The sequence below is a fragment of the Arvicola amphibius genome, chromosome 7, assembly GCF_903992535.2.
Source record: "Arvicola amphibius chromosome 7, mArvAmp1.2, whole genome shotgun sequence".
NCBI classification, from domain to species: Eukaryota; Metazoa; Chordata; class Mammalia; order Rodentia; family Cricetidae; genus Arvicola; species Arvicola amphibius.
The window spans coordinates 138,182,197-138,208,480 of record NC_052053.1 but is presented as its reverse complement, the minus strand read 5'-3'; the positions used below and the strand labels follow the sequence as shown (position 1 = coordinate 138,208,480).

Here is a 26,284-nt window from a genome sequence, read left to right as displayed (position 1 = left end):
AAATAAGAAAAGACAAAGATTATATGTTTTGAAGGAACCATTTTCTAATATTTATTTAATGCTTTTAACTGGGAGGGGCCCCAGTTTAAAAAATGGATTTAAAAGCTGCAAAATAAGATTTGATTACTGAAAAGAAACCAGTTTTTCTACTTCTTTAACGTTTAAACATTTGTTCATACTTGTTTCATTCGAACTATCACAATTACATAAAATTGAGAAAATAAGTAGGTTTTCCAAGGAAGCTCAGAAGATATTAAATTACTAAGAGTGATTTGATGATAGAAGTAAAATTCATGAAGACAAGCTAAACTCAGCTTTATACTACAAATTTGTTTTGCTCTTTTTTGTTTGTTCAGACTGAATATTAAAGAGTCACATGTGAGAAGATGGGTCTGTAAATGGCATCTAAATTTCAGTATACTTCTTAGGTTTTCAGAGTGGACAATGGGGCTACTAGGTAGGAAGACAGAGAAAAAATATAATAAATCAACTAAGCATCTTATGGCTATGCCTATACAGGGCCTTTCCTATTTGAAAATATTTCAACATGTTTGCTACCATGCCTTGCTCTGAGTTGTGTATATCTTGATGAATAAATTTAAATATGGTTTTAAAAAAGCCATTAAGTAAGTCAGATTTGGGGGTGTTTCTGCATAAAAAAAAATCTAGCAGTTTTCAAGACTGAAATTTCCCCATCTGTATTTGGTCAGGTTCCAGAGGTTAAAAATTACAACTTTTGTTAATTTTATCCTTTTATATAACTGTGTTTTGCAGAATGTATTCATTGACCTGTTTTTAGTAATACAACTAGAAGTCCCAATGTAATTGATTAATAAAGTTGAATAAATATTTTGAGTGAATATGAAAAATAAATAAATAAAATATTTCAAGTTCTTTCTTGAAATAGAATCTCATTTGATGCTCACTGGGCTACCCTATCTCTCATGTAAGTGATGAAGTAGTCAAGCCGCCTGGATGTCAAATGATTCAGAGGGTTACAGGATCAATTAAACCCTTCAAACAGATACTACAGGAACTTAGGCTGACAAGCAATGAGATCGCAGGCACACAGTGAATAATATAATATAAACAGTGAGGTTTAGCTCGAGCCTTAGCAACAATAGAAACCACCAGGATAGCAAATGGAAGCTGCCCACTGGAACTGCGACCAGGAATACGGGGCTGGAAGCCAGGAGGGAAACGTCGCCTAAAGCAGAGAACAGGAGGAGTCGGCGGCTTTCTTTCTCTTTTCAGTTTTCTGCTAGTGCTCTCACTGTCTAAACTTCCAGGAGTCAGAAAGCAAGGCTCTGGAAAGTGTGTTCCTACATGGGATAGGGCAGGGGTAGAAAGAGAATGGATCCAGGAATACAAAGACTGATGACCAGCACAGGCGGAAGAACCCAGTTAATGATGGCAGTTGTGAAGAAAGATATTCTGACGTTGATGTCTAGCTTTAAGTACTCTTTCTAGTTCAGTAACTTGGGAGCAAATCACATAAAAATTTTTGATTCTTGACATCTTGAGATACTAAAATATTTTAGTGTACTGAGGTGATAGGTAAGATCATTAGTCAGGTGCTTTGTCCTGGAGCACACTGAATAAATGTCAGTATTTTATAAACAGAATACAGGTAGTAGGTTAAGGCTATCCAATAAGCAGTTCCAATCTGCACTGCTAGGCACTCAGTCTATCTAGGATGGGATTCTTTTTCAAAGCAGGTGCAACAACTATTTTCTTAGGCAGAGTATACCTACAAAAGCTTTCCACATCTTTTGCTAAGAACAAAGAAGCTCCAAGCTGAAAGTGTTTTTTCTGGGGGTAGTGGGGAGACTGCAAGAAATCTTAACTTTATATATTCTTTTTTTAAAAAATATTTATTTATTTATTATGTATACAATATTCTCTCTGCATGTATGCCTGAAGGCCAGAAGAGGGCACCAGGCCTCATTACAGATGGTTGTGAGCCACCATGTAGTTGCTGGGAATTGAACTCAGGAACTTTGGAAGAGCAGGCAATGCTCTTAACCGCTGAGCCATCTCTCCAGCCCCCTTTATATATTCTTGAAGGTTAAGGAATTACTACCAAACTGTTAAAAGTTACCATTAACTGTCACCATAACAGAGACATTAAGCTACGGACACTGACTTAAAAGATTGCAGGTATGGTCTTAGTTTTGCTTTCCATTTAAGGGCCTAAATATTTCTGGGACCTTGGATGAACTTTGCTTTAAAAAGTTCATGGAAAAATATGATGGTTGAGAAGACCCTGGTCTCAGAAATAGGAAGGCGTAAAATCTACTTAGACAAGAGGACTCAAAAAACAACTTCTTCCCTTCCCATGCTGAGTGCTGACTGGTCATGGAGCAATTTTCGTCTGCCCGAGGAGACCAACCAGTTCAGGTCTCCCCAACTGTAAATAACATTTGCTCTAGACCATATAAATCCAGCCTTTAGTGTCTCAAGACTAGAACACCTATTGGGAACAAGATATGTACATTTTAGATTGCTTCATGACTGAGTAACTGAAGGCCGAACCAGCTAGTTGAGACTAAATCAGTCTTTCAGCAAAACTACAAAGGAAGTGATACTGATGACAACAATCACAATAGTTCATCCTTTCATTTGTTCACTCACTCCTTCCTTACTCTCTCCCTTCTTTTCTTTGAGGCATATCTAAATGCTGGGGTTAAAGGTGTGTGCTAGCATGCTTAGCTAACAGCTATCTGTTTCCTGAGTATTTACATCACCCAGGAACAGTATCAGGCACCCTGCACTCTAACCTAGTTCTCTCAACATGCCAGTGAGCAAGGCAATATTATTGTTCCAGTGTTAAAGACGAAGACAGTGCATTTCATTCAGATGGGCGACATCATCTCTTAGAATCAAAAAGCTACTATGAAGACTGATAAAGGTATTCCAGGTCTGATTCCAGAGTATATAAGTGTGATGCCTATTTGTGACATGCCAAGGCTCCTTCTGTATCAGTTCTCCCTACACTTTCCCCCCAAGAGCATTGGGTTTAAGCTCTGACCTATCAAGCACTAGGACTTGGACTTGATCTCTGGCACTCCCCAAAAAAAGAGTGGCTGGGAAATAAATTCAGGTTGGTGGTTGACAACTGAAGAGAAAAAAGACAAACCTACTGAATATGGGTGGATGTTTGGAACTGACTGTTGCTAAACTAGAGACAGAGAAAGATTTGAGATGCTTTCACCAAGATTTTTCCCCATCTTTACATCAACTCTGGAGGTATAAATCAGGTATCTGAATGCCATAGTTCTTTGCCCAAAGGTACAGAAAACAAAGACTGGAGTAATGTGATATGAAACTTCAAATTTGGCCTCACTTTGGCACAAATATGGCAAACATTCCAGATGGTGAAACACATTTTTTCCAGAATCAGTTTTTTTAAATGCTATTTTATAGCTCAATTCTTTTCTTTAAAACTTTACATAAGTGGAATATTTTCAAATTAGAATGTTAGCAATTCTTATATTATAGCTATCTTGCATTTGGATGTAATAGCTTCACCTTTACCCTTCAGGTAAATCTGGCTTCTTTGGTTATTTAACAAAGTCAGGATTAAGCACACTATTTGAATTTATGAAGGGCAAGCAATCCAAATAGTTATTTAAGTAATTATTATTTTTAAAAAACTTTACATCTTTAAATACATATCACCAACCTGAAGTTCTGAGTGTTCTTTCAGGAGTCGATCATATTCTTTTGAAAGTCTCTCTGACTGTATCTTCATAGTCATCACGTCGTTTTGTGCCTTAAAAAGGGCTAAAAATATCAAATGGAATTTTATTTAGAAATAACTTTAAGTAATTAGAAAAGCTATACGACCCAAGTTGAGAACTCCTCTATAGTTTACACTCAAATTTCCAACTGTTAATGTCATGTTATATATTATTATACTCACGATCATATTGATAAGTTTCAAAACATGTCTCTTTTCTCTTTATTTCTTTTTTGTGCACTGGTGTTTTGCCTATATGTCAGGCTGTCAAATCTCCTGGAACTGGAGTCACAGACAGTCGTGAGCTGCCACGTGAGTGCTGGGGAATGAACTGGGGTCCTCGGAAAGAACAGCCAGTGCTCTTACCCACTGAGCCACCTCTCCAGTCCTTCTCTTTAGATCTTCATTGTATGTTTTCTAACGATATGGCATTCTCTAACATGACCACAGTGTAATTACTACATTTGAGAAATTTAATATTAACACAATAATTTAATGTAGTCTGCCACTCCTATTTTAACAGTAACAGCAATCATAACTATGTCCTTTTCGATATTGTTTTTCACTTCTCCTTAAGAAACAGTAGTGGATCACATTTACGTTTTATTTCCATGTTTCTTTAGTTTCCTTTAGTCTATACTAGTTCTTTTATCTTATTGCAACCTTGTCTTTTTTGATCCTGACATTTTAAAGAATACAGGCCAGTTTAAAAGAGAATGATCTTTGTTTGGGTTTGTCTGGTGTTTCCTCATGACAGAATTCAGGCCGTGTAATCCACACACATGTGACTATGGCACACATGGCATGTAATGCTTCCCAGCGCACACACAGCACGACCTCTTCCAGCAATCTTCTACCGTTTACTCGTTTCATTTTTGTTATTGCTGCCCTTGCAACCAGAACAGCAATATGTCGGAAGACAAATTAGATGATGAACAAGATCCTGCTCTGTCAAAATGCCAGCATGCCTACCTCTGTTTAGTATCTGCTGATAATTCCTGCCTAAACCAATCACTGTGATAACATTATCATTTTACCTACACTATTCGGTTAGAACTGTACTGGCTTTCTTTCCTGTCATCTATCGGCACATTTGTCACCTATGCGTCAACATAAACCACAGGTTCCTAGTTTTGCTTTTGCTTTTTTTGGTTTTGTTGTTGTGGGTTTTTTTTTTTGGGGGGGGGGGGAGACAAACAGCCCTGGCTGTTCTGAAGACCAACCTGGCCTGGAATTCACAGAGGTCTGTCTGCCTCTGCCACCCAAGTGCTGAGAATAAAGACGCGTGTGTCACCATGGCCTGGCTCCTATTTTTTCAATAACTTGTTCACTGACGTTCCAATTTCCCTAGATTTGGTCAGTCAGGTCCTCAGGCTGGCTCCTACCTCTAATGACTGTGTACCCACCTTTCTTTCACTCTTTTAAAAGGCATTTCTTTACTTTCTGGCACATGTTCCATGCTCACCCTAAACTTCCCTAGCACAGGTTGGTGCTCAGACATTATAAAACACTCACCAGAAAGTCTATTCTAGAAACATGCAGAGCTGGTAAAATGCTTGCTGTTAATGGATATCAGTATCCATGTTAAAAACTGGGCACTACTTTAAATATAAGTTCCTATCATTGGATCCATCATTCTAAATTAGATACCAAAGACTGATTTTGACAAATTTAGTATGATACTACTTGGTAAATATAAGAGAGAGTTTATTATTATTTCTGGTAGTAGTTAGATTTCATTGAGGTTGCAATCACAATATAAAGAGTTTCACCTTATTTTAAACTTGAGCTGGACCAAAAGGACATTTCTTAGAGTGTTATCATGTATAAAGAGGGGGGCAATGTTATCATTTATAAAGAGTTGGGACCTGAGGCTGGTGCCAAGAGGGGCAGCAGCGGGCCACCTTAGGCCTTGGTGGATCCCACTGGAGGGCGGGAAATGGTGGCAGGTGAGAAACAGACAGATATGCCACACAGAGGGAACTGGGGTATAGAGTTTATTTAGTGGGTTATGGAGGGGGAAGAGAAGGGGAGAAGGGGTAAGGGTAAAGAGGGGAGAAAGGAGAGAGCCAGAAGCTTCTTTTCTCCAGAAGAAGGGCAGACAGTGCAAGCATGTGGGAGGGAAGGAGGACTGGAGAGGAGGCAGAAGATCCCCTTGCCTCCCCAGAAAGGGGAGGTTGGGAGTGGGCAGAGCTTGTCTCTTAAAGGGACAGACTAGGCCAGCAGATGACAAACGGCTCCAATGTTGTCATTTATAAACAGGTATGTGGCCCTTGGTGGTGCGGATCTGCACAGCAGTTATTTTCAGTTCCAGCCCTTGCTGCCTGTGGTGGCTGGTATGTCTCTCTTATTTTTGTGCCTGTCTCTTACCTGCCACTGTCTCCCACCCACCAAGAGGACCTGCTGAGGCCTCGCCCCTCGCCCCTCGTGTCTGACTGCCCTCAGACCACACACCATTTTATAATGATGACAGAGTCTACTTAAAAATATGAAGCATGGTTAGTCTTATCTTCAGATCTTACTGAAAATGGTTGTGAGCCTGTATTTCTGGTATACAGAAATCAAAACAGATTTCACAGACTAATAATGCCTGACTAGCCTATAATGGTAAAGTTGATACTATAGTCTGAATGATTTTTACTCTCTAAAAATTTTATATACTGAAACTTAATCATCAAAGTAGTAGCATTAGGAAGTGAGACCGGGAAATAAACTATGAAGATGGAACCCTCATGTATGAGAAGACAAGAGAGGTCCCAGAGGGCTGCCTTCCCTTTGACACTGTAGGACAGAGAACACACTGCCCATGAGCCAGAGAAAAGACCCTTCACCGACTCTCCTGGCTCCTCCATTTCAGACTATTATTTGCAGCTTTAAAGAAATGCTGAAATATTTCCCAATGGCCAGGTTCGATAAGAAGCTAGAGTATATTCTAGTCACTAAAATCCTTTAAATTATACTTATCATTAACACAGAAAATAACTACAACATTATAGTGACATCAATAAGTGAACGTGTTTGTACAAACTGACATATAAGTAAGCCAAAACACTGGCGTCTTTCCAAGTACTGAATTTACTTACGGCTGTTTGCACACCAGGAGTATCACAAGGCAAACACTGTGTTTCATATCACTATGATTTCTACCAAAGATAACAGATACCATCAGCTAAGCACTGCCAGGAGATGAAGAAAACTTCTGGCGGCATTGGCAAAACTGATAAAGTTAAGCTGTTGTACAATAATTTTAAGATCTGACCCTGAAGAGAACATATTTTATTTGGTAAAAAAACTATATATTTATTTCTGGTTTCTTTTTAGTTTCTTTAGTTCTGTTTTTGAGAACTTGAGCATATGATCTCCTGGAGCTATTCAGATTTGACATTCACATGTACTATTTTTGTAAACAAACAGTTGCTGGATTTAATGCAGTTATTTTTTTTTAATGTACCTTATTTGTCAGGTCATTGTTTCAGTGATCACCAGTCTCTTGAGCTCACACTGATAAGGTTTGTCAGTCTTCTTCCTTTTCACCTCTCCTGTCTCTACATTCTATTCCATCACTGTGACCACTCTCCTTATTTCTTACATTACTGGAATGGATTCCTCTTCTGGTTGCTTAGCTGCTTTAATTCATGTCTACAGTGCTAACAAAAGTGGCTGCTTTCAATGCTTTAAAACCCTCCAACAGTGCCTCAAAATGCCAATATAGACACAAAGATATCCGGTTGTTCGTGGTGGTTTCCATGCCTATGCTCACCTCTCAGCTCCTCTGCCAGTTGCAATGAACTCCTTGTTGTACGTCCAAAGTGCCGCACTCTTTGTTATAAACTGCATGTTTTATTCAAGCATCCCCATTACCGCTGTGCCTTACTTACTAATTCCTATGTTACATGGCTGATTAATGTCATCCTTAATGTATCAAGAAGTTGTCCTTCTAACACATAGCAAGCTAACCTCCACTACACAGCTCTGATTCCTGGAGGATGCTGTCCTCACTAGACTGGGAACTACCCACTGAACATCCGGCACACTGCCTACCCGTTGGCAGGTGCTTCCACACAGACAGCTGAGGATATAAGTATCTGGAGTATTACTTTGTGTACAAACGGTAGATGTCAGGTAGATAATATAGTGGGTTACTTTAGTCATCTGATGGGAGTCTTGATTTCCAAAAGATAAGCATAACTGTCTCTTCAGTCAAAAACCGAGACAATCAGGAGAGCTGGAGAACCACAAAGCAAACAGAAATATTTGAAGTATTTGATTGAAATGTACTGAGGCAAGACATTTTTAAGATTATCTTTGAGTATCAGAGTACAGAAAGTAAGGAAATGCTCTAAAAATCAAAACCAACAGTCTGCCATAGTGTAATATGAACAGTGTGACATGGGAGCTGATCAAAAGAGCCTTAAGTGGCCCCACCTAGACAACTCGATCAACAAAAAGTAGCACTGAAGTCTAATTCAGAGTACGATATAACTACTCATGAGGTCACACTGACACAAAATAAATGGGGAGAAGAGACAGACCTATAAAGAATAATTAATATTATTCTTTAATCAATAATTAACATTATTAATTAAATATTAATAATAATTAAGAACAGTGTATGTGGACTCTCTGCTCTCAAGATAACAGAAATACTTACAATCCCTCAAATTTAAATGTGGTCTGATAATAGTGATTTCCTTTTGAAGATCTGTTTGGTGAGAGACCCAACAGACACTTTCTCAGTCAGGTGATCCTGGTCAGCATCAACAGTGATAAATCACGTTATAGCATACACTACTGAAATAAGGGCCAGCAAGATGGCTCGCTGGGCACAGATGTTCTCTGTCAAGCTTGACGTCTGAGTAGGAGAGAATTCACTTTTCAAAGCTGTCCTCTGATCCTCCTATGTTCCATAGTATACAAAGCACATATACATACATAGAATAGACACATTAAACTTTTTATTTGTGTGTGACTAGGAGGAGGGGCTTATGTGCCAGTATTCACACGTGGAAGTCAGAAGACTGTCTTCAGTAAGACTAATTGATAAAGTAGTTGGCCAAGTTACAAACTGGGTACCAACTGACATCAGACACCTGGCCAGCTCAGATCCAAAGCATTAAATAAAGTAGAAGCCTGCTGTGCCTCCCAACTAAGAACTAAGTTGGGTGAAGGCACACGGGGAAGGAATGGTGATGTCAGTGGTTAAGAAGAGAGGTCTAGCTGTCTCTATGTGGACAGAGGCTACAAGGATGGTTATTTGGAAGGCTTTTAACATTGAAAAAAATCCATGTGCCCCTATTTTAAATATATTGTATTCCCCACTGAATATTAAGCCTAAAATTGTTAACCTAGTAGCCTTACCCTGAGAATGGTTAAAAAGCCAGGCAACAGCCACATCCATGCCGGGGACAGAAGCCGTTAAGCAGGTGGCCCTTTCAGAGCTGGCATCACACCTTTAACCCTAGCACTCAGGAGAGAGGCAGACAAGACGGATCTGTGTGAATTCAAGGCCATGCTGGGCTATACGAAATTGATTCATTCTAAAAGAGAAACAGAGCCAGGTAGTGTTGTATCACAACTTTAATCCTAGTATTTGGGATCAAACGCTTTTAATCCCAGCACTACGGAGATGGAGAAAGGAGGGATATGGCTGGGCAGAGAGAAGAATATAAGGTGGGAGGAGACAGGAGCTCAGAGGCAGTCTGAGGATGCAGTCTGATCATGCAGTTTGAGGATTCTTAGATACAGGATCACTCTTTCAGTCTGAGGATTCTGTTAGAGGTAAACAGTTTTTCTAGTGACTGGCTGTGCTGCTTCTCTGAACTCTCAGCTTTCACCCCTTCATACTTGATTCTGGGTGTTTATTAGTAAGACCAATTAGAATTAAACAGTTTATAACCAAAGATGAGAGGCTAAACAAATATTTCATTCAGTTTGATTCATTCATCATTTATTTGACTATTTGACTAATTCAGGTAAAAATGATTAATTCATTATTTTTTTTCTGCAGAGATGTTTTGTATGATATATACTCTACCAAAAAAAGAGTAAACAAAAATAGAAAAGATGGAATCTAAAAAGGTTAGGAAAATGCTCAGAATGATGATGAAAAGGTTTTAGTTACAATAATGCAATATAATATAAATTGTAAAATTTTTCATGAAGAGTAGAAATTAGGAAAAGAGTTTGTTGAAATCAAAGACACAAGCTGGGCAGTGGTAGTACACGCCTTTAATTCCAGCACTCAGGAGGCAGGAGCAGGTGGACATCTGCAAGCTCAAGGCCAGCTTGGCCTACAGAACAAGTTTCAGGGCAGTCAGAGCAGCACAGTGAGAACCCATTTCAAAAACCAAAGACATGTGTCCTTGTCAATCATAAGAAAGCTTAAAGAAGATATTCTACACTGAAAGATCAAAAATAACGACCTAATCATTTAAGAACATGAAACAAGTATCAGAAGAAAAGGACCAACAGCATGGATTTGCTTTTGGTGGTTTTTTTTTTTTGTTGTTTTTTTAAATGGTAAGCTCCTACTAATTTCCATTTAAATTTATGTATATGAAAAACACAAAACTTAGGTAAAGTAAAAAGTTAGAGAAAGGTTAAGTACAGGCGCACTAGGTGAATATTCTTTATATAGTACCAGAAATACGTAGATATGCTAGGCAATATGTTCAGATACAGGTTTTATGTTTTATTTGTAAAAGCACACACTCCTAAAAGCTGGAATGGTTTTTAAAATCTAGTCTCATTTTTATTTTCCTAATAGAATAATAATGAAAAGAACATGCTGATGATTTTTTCAAATCAGTTCTTCTCTCGTGAACATTTATCATTCCAAATCAGTGGATTCAGCAGATGTTCCACATAAACAACCATACAGTAATAAGAAGTCATTTTGTTTGCTGGCACATATCCTCTTCTTCCTTCCAATGCTCTACCCAAGAGAGTTCAATGTTTTAAGATTTAAGAGCTGAGAGATGGATCAAACATGCCAGGTCCTGCCCTAATGATTGCTTTAAACATCTTTCTCAGGTCACAAATATTATTTAATTAACCACCTGCTGAATTTAAGTTTTGGAGAAAATATGTCACTGAGAAGCTTTCTCTCATGAAAAAAATTTAACTTTAAGGTAAAAAAGACAACAGTGAAGATATTTCCTATATTCGTTCTTGTTTAATTGCATTATTTGGAGCCATATTCCAGACATTCCAGATTAATCTATTATCTAATTTTATAGGAGAGAAAACTGTTGCCTAAAAAAATTTAACAACTAGACCAAGATTACCCTGTGCTTCCTCACATATTTCCAAGGTTAAACAACTTCTAACAGCAAAAATCTACTTTAGAGGTGAAGTCAGATAGTTCAAGCAAAGAATGGCTATGGTACAAGGATATGTGCTTGTTTCTAATGGGACCCAACATTTTACCACCATCATCCACTGTTTCCTAGGATGACACATCAACTAACAAACCTGTCAGTTATGTGCTTTGCTTCACTAACAAATGTAATGCCATTTCATCCCTTTTTCTACCAGTTTATCAGCACTTTCAGAGAACTGTGCTCACGGATTACATCCTATCCCTTAGAACATTTCTTTATTCAGTGTGCACTTAGCTCTCTTTACTCCAGCTTTGTGTGTGTGTGTGTGTGGGGGGGAGACAGACTAACTCTTGTATTGTTCAGAAGAAGAAACAAAACTATTGTTTTATATACATATATTTGCTGCATCCATATGGTCTATAAACTCGTCATTAAATTGCCTGTGTTTTCTTGCTTAATGCTCTGTAATGGTTACAAAAGTTTTTCTTTGGTATAGATAATTTTGTTTTTGTTTGTTTGTTTGTTTGTTTTTTGTTTTGTTTTTCGAGACAGGGTTTCCCTGTAGTTTCTAGAGCCTGTCCTGGAACTAGCTCTTGTAGACCAGGCTGGCCTCTAACTCAGAGATCCGCCTGCCTCTGCCTCCCGAGTGCTGGGATTAAAGGCGTGCGCCAACACCGCCCGGCTGGTATAGATAATTTTGTTTTCTATTAATGTCAATTATATATAACATATTCTTTCTAAGTTACTATCTTCTCCATAGTTACTTCTCCTAGTCTGGAGACACTTAAAATAGTTATAGACATTGGGAACAGGTAAGAAGCTCACAGAAAAGAAAAATATAATTGAACAGAAGTGTAAAATGGAAACAAACAGAATAAAATATTATCATTACATATTTGTCCTAAGAAAGCACTCTTATAGAAAGAAAGACTCATTTTATGGTTTAACATTAACATCAACCATATGTGGAGATAATAAAGAGATGAATAAATAAATGCATTATTTGCCTAACTGAAAGGATTGGTCATAAGTTATCATCACCTTAAAAAACTATTATTAGGGTTGGAGAGGTAGCTTAGTAGAGTGCTTGTCTAGAATACATGAAACTCTGGGTTTGATCTCAAGCACCAAAAACATGGGGTTGATGGTACACACCAATAATACTACTACTGGGGAGGTAGAAGCAGAGGGTTAGAAGTTCAAGATCATGCTATATAGCACACCTGGAGAGGTGAGTGTCCCAGTCCCCAGCTGGAGGGCCTTGTTCTCTAGGCCTAGTCCCTAGAGGCACATCCCATGCCCCACTCCCATCCACCAAAGACCCAGAGACCTGGGAGCAGCCTCCCAAACACCCTCCAACCACTTCCTATAGAATCTGTGACCACCAGAGCCTTGGCCCTACTCTCTAGTCCCTAGCGGCCAGAGGCACATCATGTGCCCCCCCACCACCCACCAAAGCCCCAGAGCTTCCCTACACCCCCAACCAACCCCCATGACATCTGCTATCACCAGAGCCTTAACCCTGCCAACACCTGGAGGAGCCCAGGAGACAATCAGGGACCACCAGAGTCAGGGGACCCATCTGCACCTGGAGGAAGAGGTACCACCTACGCCACAGGCCCCACCTGCACCCACTGGAGGAAGAGATGGGCAGACGACAGTGTAAGAACACACTCAACAGCATAAAGAGCAATGTGCACCACCATCGGGCACATCTAGAGAAACTAGTGGTTCTACATCAGCAAGATCTGAACGTCCCAACACAGATGAAGCAGAAGAAAATGAACTTAAAGATAATTTTATGAAGAGGATGGAGGTCCTTAGAGAGGAAACAAAAAATTCCCTTAAAGAAGTGGAGGAAAAGACAAACAAAAACTTCGAAGAAATGAATGAATCTCTTAAAGAATTAACAAAGAAAGCCAATAAAAAACAATTAGGTGAAGGAAATGATTCAAGACTTGAAAACTGAAATCGAGGGAATAAAGAAAACACAAATTGAGGGAATTCTGGAAATGGAAAATCTGGGAATACAAATGCAAGCATAAACAACAGAATATAAGAGATGGAAGAGAGAATCTTAGGTGTTGAAGATACGATAGAGGAAATAGGTTCATCGGTCAAAGAAAATGTTAAACCCAACAAATTCTTAACACAAAGTATCCAGGAAATCTGGGACACCATGAAAAGACCAAACTTAAGAATAATAGGGATAAAAAATAATAATAGGGATAGAAGAAGTAGTCCAGCTTAAAGGCACAGAAAATATATATCAATAAATATAAATATATATTTATAAGTACAAATATATATATTTTTAAATAAATGTAAAATATATATAAATAAAATATAAAACCCTTCCCAACTGAAAGAAGGACATACATATGAAAGTACAACAAGCTTACAGAACACCAAATAGACTGAATAAAAAAGTCTCCTCATTATATAATAATAAAAACACTAAAAATACAGAATAAAGAATGAATATTAAGAGCTGAAAAAGAAAAAGGCAAAGTAACATATAAAATGGCAGACCTATCAGAATTACACCTGACTTCTCAATGGAAACTCTGAAAGCCAGAAGGTCCCAGACAGATGTTCTGCAGACACTGAGAGACCACGGATGCCATGACAAACCAGATTTAAAATACCTATCCACAAATCCAGCCATAACAGAAAGTAGTAGAAGAAAAACTTCAACCCAAGGAAGTTAGTTATGTCCACAAAAACACAGGCAATAGATAATTTCATACAAAGAAAACCAAACAATAGAAATATATACAAAATGCCACTACCAAAAACAAAATCTAAAATAATAGGAACTAACAATCACTGGTCATTAAAATCTCTTAATATCAATTTGCCTAAAAAGACACAGACTAAAAGAATGGATAGGAAAACAGTAGCAATCCTTAAGCTGCATAAAATAAACACACCTCAATTTCAAAGACAGCCATTACCTCAAAGTAAAGGGTTGGGAAAAGATTTTTTCCAATCAAATGGACCTAAGAAACAAGCTGATGTAGCTAACCTAATACCTAACAATTTAGACTTCAAATTAAAATTAATCAAAAGACAAGAAGAAGGATTATTTCATATTCATCACAGGAAAAAAATCTATCAAGATGAAGGCTCAATCCTGAACATCTATGCCTCAAGTACAAGGGCACCCACATTCATGAAAGAAACATTAAAGCTTAAATCACACACCAAACCCCACACTCTAATAGTGGGAGACTTCAATACATGGAACAGGTCTGCCAGACAGAAACATAACAGAGAAATAACAGATGTTATGACTCAAATCGGTTAAGACGTCCTAGAATTCAATGAAAATGATCACACAACATACCTAACCTTATGGGACACTTTGAGAGCAGTGATAAGAGGAAAGTTCATAGCACTACGTGCCTACATAAAGAGCCTGGAGAAATCTCACAATACCCAAAAGCTCTAGAACTAAAAGACACAATCTCACCCAGGAGGAGTAGACAATAGGAAAGAATCAAATTGAGAACTGAAATCAATAAAACAGAAACAAAGTAATAAAAAGAGTCAATGAAAAAAGAGTTGGTTCTTCGAGAAAATTAAGAAGGTAAACAAACCTTTATCTAATTAACCAAAAGGCAGAGAGAAAATATCCAAATTAACAAAATTATAAATGAAAAGGGGGACATAACAACAGACACCGAGGAAATCCAGAGAATCATTATGTCATATTTCAAAAACCTGTACTCCACAAAATTGGAAAATTTAAAGGAAATGGACAATTTTCTGGATAGGTATCACATACCAAAATTAAATCAAGACTAGACAAACAATTTAAATAGACCTATAACTCCTAAGGAAATAAAAGCAGTCATCAAAAGTCTCCCAATCGAAAAAAAAAAAAGCCCAGGGTCAGATGGTTTCAGCGCAGAATTCTACCAGAACTTCACAGAATATCTAATAGCAGGTATTCCTCAAATTGTTCCACACAATAGAAACACAAGGGATGGTGCCAATTTTTTTTTTTTCTGAAACAGGGTTTCTTTGCAGCTTTGGAGCCTGTCCTGGAACTAGCTATTGTAGACCAGGCTAGCCTCAAACACACAGAGATCTGCTTACCTCTGCCTCTCAAGTGCTGGAATTAAAGGCACGTGCCACCACCGCCTGGCTCCAAACACTTTTTATGAGGCTACAGCTATGCTGATACCCAAACCACACAAAGATGCAACCAAGAAAGAGAACTGCAGACCAGTCTCTCTCATGAACATTGATGAAGAAATAATGAAATTATTTATTATACTGAATAGAAGAACACATAAAAAAAATCATCTACCAGGATCAAGTAGGCTTCATCCCAGAGATACAGGGTTGGTTTAACATATGGAAATATGTCAATATAATCCACCATATAAATAAACTGAAAGAAAAAACCCAACATGATTATCTCATTAGATGCTGAAAAACCTTCAACAAAATCCAACACCCCAACATGATGAAGGTCTTGGAGAGATCAGAGATACAAGGGACCTAAACATAATAAAGGCAATATACAGGAAACCAACAACCAATATCAAACTAAACAGAAACTCAAAACGATTCCACTAATATCAGGACCAAGTCACAGCTGTCCACTCTCTCCTTGTGTATTCAACACAGCACTTGAAGTTCTAGCGAGAGCAGTGAGACAACAAAAGGAGATCAAAGGATACAAATCAGAAAGAAAGAAGTCAGACTTTGCTATTTGCTGATGATATATACATAAGTGACTCTAAAATTCCTACTAGAGAACTCCTACAGCTGATGAACACCTTCAACAATGTGGCAGGATACAAGAGAAACTCAAAAAATCAGTAGCCCTACTATATACAGATGATAAACAGACTGAGAAAGAAACCAGAGAAATATTATCCTTTGCAATAGCCACAAACAGAATAAAATATCTTGGAGTAACTCTAACCAAACAAGTGAAAACCTGTATGACAAGAACTTTATGTCTTTGAAAAAAGAAATTGTACAAGTTACCAGTGAATGGAAAGATCTCCTATGCTCTTGGATAGGTAGAATCAACATAGTAAAAATGGCAATCTTACCAAAAGCAATCTACAGATTCAATGAAATCTCAGAACAATTCTTCACAGACCTTGAAAGAATAATACTCAACTTCACATGGAAAAACAAAAAACCCAGGATAGCCAAAACAATCTTATACGATAAAGGAACTTGCGAAGTCATCACACCATCCCTGACTTTAAGCTCTACTATAGAGCTATAGTAATGAAAATAGCTTGGTACTGGCACATAGACAGGTGGACCAATGGAGTCAAATGTAAGACCATGATATTAACCCACATACCTGATTTTTTACAAAGAAGCTAAAATTATACAATAGAAAAAGCATCTTCAACAAATGGTGCTGGCATATCTGGATGTCGACATGTAGAAGAATGCAAATAGATCCATATCTATCCCCATGCACAAAACTTTGGTCCTAATGGATCAAAGACCTTGACATAAATCCAACCACACTGAACCTCTAAGAAGAGAAAGTAGGAGTAGCCTTGAATGCATTACCACAGGAGACCACTTCCTAAACATAACACCAGTAGCACAGACACTGAGATCCACAATTAATAAATGGGACCTCCTGAAACTGAGAACCTTCTGTAAGGCAAATGACACAGTGAACAAGACAAAATGGAAGCCTACAGAATGAAAAAAGATCTTCACCAACCCCACATCTGACAGAGGGCTGATTTTCAAAATGTACAAAGAACACAAGAAACTTGACATCAAAAGAATAAATAATCCAATTTAAAAGGGGAGTAAAGATCTAAATAGAGAATTCCCAAGAAAGTATCTCAAATGGCTGAAAGGAACGTAAGGCATTGCTCAACATCCTTAGCTATCAGGGAAATGTAAATCAAAAACTCTGAGATACTATCTTACACCTGGCAGAATGGCTAAGATCACAAACACTAATGAAAGCTTATGCTGTAGAGGATGTGGAACAAGGGGAACACTACCCCATTGCTGGTGGGAGTGCAAATTTGTACAGCCACTTTGGAAATCAGTATGGCAGTTCTCAAAAAACTGGGAATCAATTTACCACTCTTGGGTACATATCCAAAGGATGCACACTCATACCAAAAGGATGCTTAATTATGTTCATAGCAGCTTTATTTGTAGTAGCCAGAACCTGGAAACAACCTAGATGACCCTCAAGCAAAGAATAGATAAAATGTGGAACATTTAAACAATGGAGTACTACTAGGCAGTAAAAAACAATGACATCTTGAAATTTGCAGGCAAATGGATGGAACTAGCAAAAACATACTGAGTGAGGTACCCCAAACCCAGAAAGACAACTTCGGTATGTACTCAATCATAAGTGGATATTAGACATAAAGCAAAGGATAACCAGCCTATAGTCCACAACCCCAGAGAGGTCTATTAGAAAATTCATTAAACATTTGCTTTGCCCTTAACAGGTATGGATTTTTTCTTTTTGAAACAGGGTTTTCCTATGCCTAGGCTGCCTCAAACTCCTAATTCTTCTGCCCCACCCACTAAAGTGCTGGGATTTCAGGTTGAGTGTCACCAAGCAGGGTGCGTGTGCGTGTGTCCTGGCTGTCCTGGAACGTCTATAAAGACCAGGCTGACCTCTAGTTCAGAAATCCTCCTGCCTCAGCCTCCCAAGTGCTGGGATTAAAGGCACTGTGCCACTACCACCCAGGAATAGTTAATATGCTTCATGTTAAATGATTTGCAGAGTATGTTTTTAAAAAAAAATCTTTAAAATTTTATGATTAAAGAAAAATAAAGAAAGAAAAGAATAAGGAAGGGACAACAGACTAAGGAACGTGCCTCAATCCTTCTTGTTTTTAAAACAGTCTCCAGTAGCCTAGGCTGACTGAACTCTCTGTGTAGTCAAGGATAACTTTGAACTTCTGATTCCCGTCTCTACCCCTATAATACTGGGATTACAGGCATCTATTCTTTCTCTCAGATTCCTTTTTAAGAGACATATACTTCTAGATAACCTCTGTTCTAAGGTTAGCAGCCTTAGTACTTTCTTTTTAAATACAGCATGTTGCAGATGTAACGCTGTTCTTAACGGGATGAGGAACAGGTATTGTTACAAGCAGCTCCATCCCTAATTAAGTCCCACTTACTTTTACCATTGTCTAGATATTTTCAATACTTGGGTGGTGCATGTTTCCTCTAGCTGTGAGAAGAAACATTGGGGAAGATTTAGTCATAGGCACAAGTACTATTTATTGTCCTGGAAAGGTCTTTATGTCAATCTTTTGAATAGCAGGTTTTCTACAACATAGTTCTATTTTTATTGTGAAAGTTCTATTTCTTTATAAATTCTTTAATGCTTAGCATCTGATTTTTCATGACAATACCCTTTCCCAATTACTTACACTGGGATATCAGACTTATTTTTAAATGGATTATTAAAGTGACAGACTAGAACCTTGCACCCGACTAGGTAGCCTTCAGGTGCTCTGAGGGTATAGATGCTCTCTTCTGATCTTTAATATAGTATCATACAGAAACACAGAAATAGCTTACAACTAGTCGAAATCTGAGCCAGGGATTAAAAAGTGAGTGGAATGTTTACTACTAGAATATTTATTTTATGTGTGTGGCAGAGTGTATGTATATATGCTATGTGTATATATAGTATATACACAAGCAGAAGTTTGCAAATGTTAGAGAAGGGCACTGGATCCCTTGGAGCTGGAATTACACACAATTGTGAGCCACCATGTGGTATGGGAGGTCCTTCTGTATATATGTGTTGTTTTTATTGGTTAATGAATAATGCTGTTTTGGCCAGTGGCTTAACAGAATAGAAAAGGCAGGAGTTCCAAGCAGACAGAAGAGGAAAGAAGGCAGATTCAGTGAGATACCATGTAGCTGCTGCCAAAGGGGACAGATGCCTGGGAACTTTACAGGTAAACCACAAGTCTTGTAAAATATAAAATAATGAAAATAGGTTAATTTAAGATTTAAGGGCTAGCTAGTAATACGCTTAAGCTATTGGCTACATACTGTTTTAAATAATATAGTTTCTGTGTAATTATTTTGGGTCTGAGTGACCGGGAATGAATGAGCAGCCTCCAACAATAACCATGTGGATACTGGGAATCAAACTCTGGTCCTTTGGAAGAGGAACAACAGTTCTTAACTGCTGAGCCATCTCTCTAGCCCCTGGCAGAGGGTTCTACATAACTACCTAAAGACAGCTAGCTACCTTTCCAAGTTGGTGCTAATAACAGTTTAAGTAAACATTTATATTTAATACTTCATTTTCACTAATAAAATTTAGAGAAAATCCTGAGGGTGCACAGAAGCACAAAGACAAGAAAATTCCTTTGGAAAACATACTATAAAATAAAAATAATATTGCTTTTACTTGGGTTTCAAATCTAAAACGTCATTCTGAAAATTCTTTAAGCAATGCCATCTTAATATCTTCAATTTTTAAAAATAAACAAGCATATGATGAATGTGTGTGTCAAGCACTGGACTTTTAAAATCATAGAAAACTTTTTCTATCAACTCATACAGTTTCTTAGACTTGCACAAATTTGTCTGGTATAAGTCAAGAAAACAGGGAAAGAAACATCTCTGGAAATAGCATTTTTAGTTTCTCAAGGTCATTAATAATGTTGCATAAAAAAAGACTCCAGGTAAATGGAATGTGTTCATAAAATATTGCACCTCTTCAAAGAACCAAACAGGACACACTCAAACAGGTAAAGTCTGCTTTGACTTCAGCCCTGCCTCCCTTTGAAAGTAGTCAGTCTACATTTCAAACAGAGGCAGGACTGGCAGATCTTCTTATCAGATTATAAACACAATGCCTACATTATTAAAGTGTTCATTTTCTCCAGAGTCCCAAGTTTTCTGTTAAATACACACTGAAGTAATGCTGAGTTTGGTTTTATCAGGATTAAGATGTTAAAGTTCAAAATATCTCAGAATTGTAAATTTTGAAAGGCAAAGAAGAGGACATTAAATTGACTAGAGGGGAGTAAGTATGCCATCTATTCTTGCCTTTGGAAAATATTACATTTATTTATTTCTATTTAATATGGGGGAAGAAGGAAAAGGGAGGGATGGAGAGAGAGGGAAGAGCACACATGGAAGCCGAGATGTCAACACTGGTACTGATCACACTGGACTAGCTGTCCAGCAAGTCTCAAGAGATCCTGTCTTTGCTTTCCTAGAGCTGCAACCATAGTCAGTTGTCACGATGCTGGCTTTTACATGGCTGCTGGGATTGAACTCAGGTCTTTTGCTTGTTTTTAAGACAGAAACTCACTATATAGTTCTGTCTATGCTGGAACTCACTTTGTAGACCAGGCTAGCCCCGAACTCAGAGATGGCCAGCCTCTGCCTTCCAAGTGCACCACCATGCCCAGTTTCAGGTCCTCCTCCTGGCTTGACAAGCACTTTATGGACTGAAATTCTATTTTAAAAGATGCTACCAAGGCTGATCTAAAACCTATTCTGTAGGCTAAGATGACCCTGAACTTCTGTCCCTTTTACATCTGAGTTCTGGGTGAGCCACCATGGCTGGTTTATGAATGTTATGGAGTGAATACACTGTGTTGTGAATGTTAGGCAAACACTATATGACCTAAGCTAAAACCTATGTTTTCTTTTCTTTAAATTTTATATTACCTACTCACAACATAAGAGATCCTTGTCAGATAAAAAAAAAGATTTTGTATCTTTAATTTTACTAATTAAATGTACTTGTGAAATCCTTACATTCTCTAAAAGAATTAACACTAACATTTTATAAATTAAATAAAAAAGATAAAATCACCAATGCAAAGAATAGGGGACTACTAAATTAACTTGTATATAATTGTTAAAATTTCTTGACTATGTCTAAATCTTTTAGAATCACAGTAAATATAACAACACAAAATATAACAGGATGTCTGAGTTTGTGGCTATACCAAGCAACCTTGTTTAGAAGGGTACTTTGAATTTTTAATTCACTAATTCTAAACTACCTTTGTTTGATGTTTTTAAATTAATTACCATTTAAATGTAAATAAGAAATTGTACAGGTTGATGAGAGGTCTCAGTGGTTAAGAGCACTTTCTACTTTTCCAGAGGACCTGGGTTCAGTTCACAACTGTATGTAACTCCATTTCCAGAGGATCTGATGCCCTTTCTTCTGACCTCTGAGGACATCAGGCAAACGTGGTGCACAGACATACATGGAGGCAAAACGCCCATACACATAAAAAATAAATAAAAAATAAATAGTAAAATGATTAAATAATTCTTCATTGCATGTCCTAATCTGGGTCTTTGTTTATAGAATTAGCTTTTATCTTTGGAATTTCATTTAAAATTCAAAAGTACCTTCATGAAATAAATCCTATTCAAATAATGCAAACAGATATTTAATAATAGCAAGCTATATTTCAGAGAACTTCTATTATACTGAGAACAACTTAAACTTAAAAAAATAATGATTTCAAGTACGCCTTTGATTTAGACACTGAATCCTGTTTACCTTCTACAATTAGAGACAACGTAAGCATTTATCATCACCTTAACCTAACAATCTTAACCATGAATACCTAATAGGTCTTCTTGTGTTTGGCCAATCTGTCTCCACATGCAAACACATTGTCAAGGTTCAAGCTATACACACTCAAAGTATTTTAGAATGACAATGGATTTGAAAAAAATATATGAACTTTACTATATTATGTAGCAAGTAAGTACTAAGAACAATCAGAACCTTTTAACCGCAGAAACAGTTGCCTTCATGGACTTGGATTTAGGATGCCCCACTTGGAACCTACAATGTATTTTGGCACAACCCCTCGATTTCTCAGCTGATACCCCAGATTGATGCTTACTTTCTGTCTTTTTCAAAAGCTTTTTAAAAATTTAAATTTAGTGTGTTGGAAATATTAGGGCTCAAGATAAGATATGTATTATTCTACCAAGGCTGTCTCCTTGTGATTACTTCTATAAAAGAAGTAATACATTATGACTCATTTTGCAAAAATAGGCTTACAAGAAAGTTTTCAAGCCCACAGCTCTTTTGCTGAGATAAGGACATTTGTATTCACAACACAGATCTGAAACACCTACATGTTTTTCTGTACAACAGAACATGTTTCTCTTGGCACAATGTTTTAATCTCATATTTGAACAGAAATTTATAAATAGGTCATTATCAGTGCTTGGCCAGAGGGCACTTGGCCATTAGTTTTGTTTAAGGTACAACAGTCAGGCATATGTGACAGAATAAAACATCGGTTAGTCCCTCCCCTTTCCACACGCACACAAAATTACCATCTGAAGTCTTCTTCAGTTCAGTTTTCAATTTTTCCTGGTCTTCTACTAGTTTTTTATTTTCGGTGTCCAAAATTTGATCTCCATCCTTGCCATGGTTTTTTAGTACCTACCATGAAACAGTTATAGGAAGAAATAAGCTTAGATTGCAACAGTTGGATATTTTTTGAATAAATTAAAATTATAAGTCTTTACTAATTTGTCTTTTTAAGTATTTGATTTTTTTATAAGGTGCTCTTGCTAATAGAAATCTGATAGTAAGCAAACACACAAAATTGATTTTGTGGAGCTGGAAAGAGAGCCCAGTTGTTAAGAGGACATACTATTTTTCCAGGGAATCTGAGTTTGTTCCCAGCATCCATGTCAGGCAACTCACAAGCTATTGTGGAATATTATTTTAACTAGACAAAGATGGGTTACATATATTTATGTTGCCTTTGTGTAATGATTTAAGGATGTGTATTTAATTATGTAAAGATGTGTTGCACCTATTTCACCTTGCCTGCCTAAGGCACCTGATAGGTCTAACAAAGAGACGAATGGTCAATAGCTAGGCAGAGAAAGGAGAGGCAGGGCTGGTGGGCAGAAAGAATAAGTAGGAGGAGAAATCTAGGCTCAAGAGAGATGAGAAACTAAAGACAGAGGAGAAAACAAGAGAGATGCCTGGGGCCAGCCAGGCAATGAGAAGCAGTGAAAATAAGATACACAGAAAGAAAATTAAAAAGTCCCAAGGTAAAAGGCAGATAAAGAGAAGCAGGTTAAGTTAAAAGAGCTACCTGGAAACAAGCTTAAGCCAGGCTAAGCATTCAAAACTAATAATAAGTTCTCTGTGTCATGATTTGGGAGTTGGTTGGGGGCCCTAATAGAAAAATCCTGATACAACAACCCTATAGACCTAGCTCCATGTGAATTCAATGCCTCTAACTTCTGTGGGCAACTACACCCACACACAGACACAGAGACGTGTGTAAACATATAATTTAAAATGTTCTTAAAAATTATTTGTTAATATTATGGATGATGCTTCTGAAATGAAAGCAAGTATTTTTGATTGGGCTATAATTATGCTTTCAAAATTAATTCAATGTGACTGTCTTTCTCAGTTAAGGATGTGATATACATTTAATGTAAAAAAAATCAGTTCTGGATTTGATATTAGTTATACAAATCATCACGCTATATAATTGTACTGTCTGTCTACTCAAGACTATTTTACACATAGAAGTATGTAGGAGTATAATGTTATACTCTAACAGGATGAAGATGAGTAAATGGAAAATAGCAGGGTGATGTCTAGGGTAGGAAACTTCTGGTTTTCATTAAGCATTGCCAAATTAATTTTTAATTTAGTTGATCATTTAAATTGCTCGTTATATTTTAAAATCAATTCTGGGTATAACAATGTTTGTAGCGTGTCTTTTCTAGGTAAAACAATAAAGATCTGAACAGTAAAATAACTGACAGTAAACATTATAGAATGAAAATTTCCTGAACTTGAATACATAGAAATCAGACAGAGAGGGAAGGAATCCTGAAACTTCTAAGTCAATCAGCCTAGCCCTATTCCAGGAGCTTCCAGGACAATCAGAGATCTTGTCTCAGAAAACAAAGTGAACAGTACCTGAAGAATGACATCTGAGGTTGACCTCTGGCCTATATGCTCATGGACTAGTATCTCTCTCCTCAACACACACACAACAAAAATAAACAGAAAATAAATTTAGCATCCACAGGTGATGTAGGAGTGTCTTCTATCTATCTGTTGCTTTCATTGGTTAATTAGTAAAGAAAATTGCTTTGCCTGATAGTTCAGAACATAGGTAGGCAGGGAAGACAGAACAGAATTCTGAGAGGAAGAAAGCAGAGTCAGGCAACCGTCTTGAAGTTCCAGCCAGAGATGGACGTGGGTTAAAATCTTCCCAGTAAGCCACGACCCCGTGGTGATACACAGATTACTAGACATGGGTTAAAGCAAGATGTGAGAGTTAGTCAAGAAGAGGCTAGATATAATGGGCCAGGCAGTGTTTAAATGAACACAGTTTGTGTGTTGTTATTTCGGGTGTAAAGCTAGCGGTGCGTGCGGGAGCCGGGCGGGACGAAAAGCAGGCCTGCTCGTCTCATCACTACACACAGGCATGGGCCAGTAGATGAAAGAGAGGACAGCAGCTTAATTCTGATGGCTTCCAGGGTTAGAAAAACATGGTAATTTAAGAATTTCTACACCAGAGGCATACATTTAACACACAAAACTCACAAATCTAGTGAACAATGAGTGGATGCAAACATTTCAGCATGAAAGACACTGTAAGAGATAAAATATAAGAGAAGCATGGACTACTACTCTCTTTGCGAACTTTCACCAGTGGAAAGGACAAGCAGGAGTATAAAGCTGGAGTAAGAACAAACATGGACTACCACGCTGGAGTAGGGGAGGAGTAGGTGGATCAGGGAGGGATTAGAGATCAGTGGCTTGGAGCACACTCTGAAACAGAGAGCATCAGACCCTTTAGAATCAAAAAACTTTTCTCAAAAAAAGCAGGATGAGAATTTCTCTAAGTCTCTTAATTTGTTGCTTGCTTCAAGTTCAAAACAATTTTTAGCCTAGAAAAAGAAGAGTTACATTTGTAAAGTCAGAACAGATTAAAAACTTAAAGCTCACTGTAGAGGATTACTGCTCTGGGAGTGATTACCACAACTGGAAAGGAACCACTGAACTGCAGGAATGTTTACAGTGACTGCTTGAATTATTTATGCCGTTGGCTTGGAAAAGCTGGGTTTCTGGCAGGCCTGTAAATAAGCTTTCATTACTGCACCTGTACAACTGCTTCCATTTATTACCCCCAATTTCATGTTGGAGAAAGACCAAGAGCTCTGGAGTCCCTGCTACAGGAGGACCACGTCTTCACTAGCCCATCCCAGAAGCTGGTGGGAGTGAAGGTCAGTGAGAAGTAAGGCAGTACAGTTAAAATTAACTGACAGCAAGGCATGGAAGCACATATCTGAATCACCAGTATTTAGGTGACAAGCTGAGGTAAGAGGATTGAGATCTTTCTTTTTCTTTAAGTTGTATTTATTTAATGGTGTACATGTCGGTGCACCACAGGTGCCTGGTGCCCGTAGAGCGTATCAGCTCCCCTAGAACTAGAGTTACAGATAGCTGTGAGCCACTGTGTAGGTGCTGGGAACTGAATCCAGAGTCCTGTGGAAGAGCAGCAAGTGCTCTTAACCTCTGAGCCATCTCTCCATACTGAATACTATGATTTCAAGACCAGCTTTGCCTACTTAAAGGGAATCTGCCTTGAAAAACAAACTGAAGTTAACTTTCATTCCTTCAATTGAGTTACTGGAAGGGGAATGGGCCTTGGGCACCAAACAGGCATCATCTTTATAGAACAATACAGGAGTTGAGGTGACAAAATATGTGTTTGTAGATGTGGGTACTAAAGTCAGGCTGCATGGCCTCAAACTTCCTGTACTGTATCATTTATTTTTACTATTACCCTTTCTCTCCCTGGTTTCTCAGCTATAAAATGCAGACAATATAAGCCTCATGCGATTGTTCAAAAAATTAAGAGTTAATATCTTACTGTGAATCACCTAAAGTAACATTTGGCATAGCATTAACTATTATTTATAGTCACAGGACCTTGAAATTCACAACCTATGAGGGGAGTTGCCCTAGGTCACACTGCCAAATACTATAGTGCTGAAGTTAGCACCAACTGAAAGTCTCAGAACTGCAGGTTTGTGTATTTTCTGCTTGGTAATATTCTTCATATACAGAATAAAGAGCTTTTTTTAAAAGCAATTTTATCATTCTTTCATTAATATTTCAAAGCCCAGAGGAAATACTATGAAATAAAAGCATTTTTTTTACATCCTTACCTAT

The 26,284-nt window shown here is 37.7% G+C and overlaps 1 protein-coding gene and 1 non-coding gene across 3 annotated transcripts in view; both read right to left on the bottom strand.

The window, feature by feature from the left end:
* The window catches only part of Bcap29 (B cell receptor associated protein 29), a 39,818-nt gene that overhangs the window by 1,721 nt on the left and 11,813 nt on the right, over positions 1-26,284 (bottom strand). For both annotated transcript variants that reach the window (XM_038335925.1, XM_038335926.1), the window contains exons 6-7: positions 22,396-22,504; positions 3,686-3,786 (exon numbers count right to left, since the gene is read on the bottom strand). In XM_038335925.1, the coding sequence (XP_038191853.1) occupies positions 3,686-3,786; positions 22,396-22,504 (210 nt within the window). The remainder of the gene's footprint in view (positions 1-3,685; positions 3,787-22,395; positions 22,505-26,284) is intronic.
* Positions 18,060-18,194, bottom strand: LOC119820154. The gene has a single exon (XR_005286417.1). It is a non-coding gene; the product is annotated as a small nucleolar RNA U109 (small nucleolar RNA).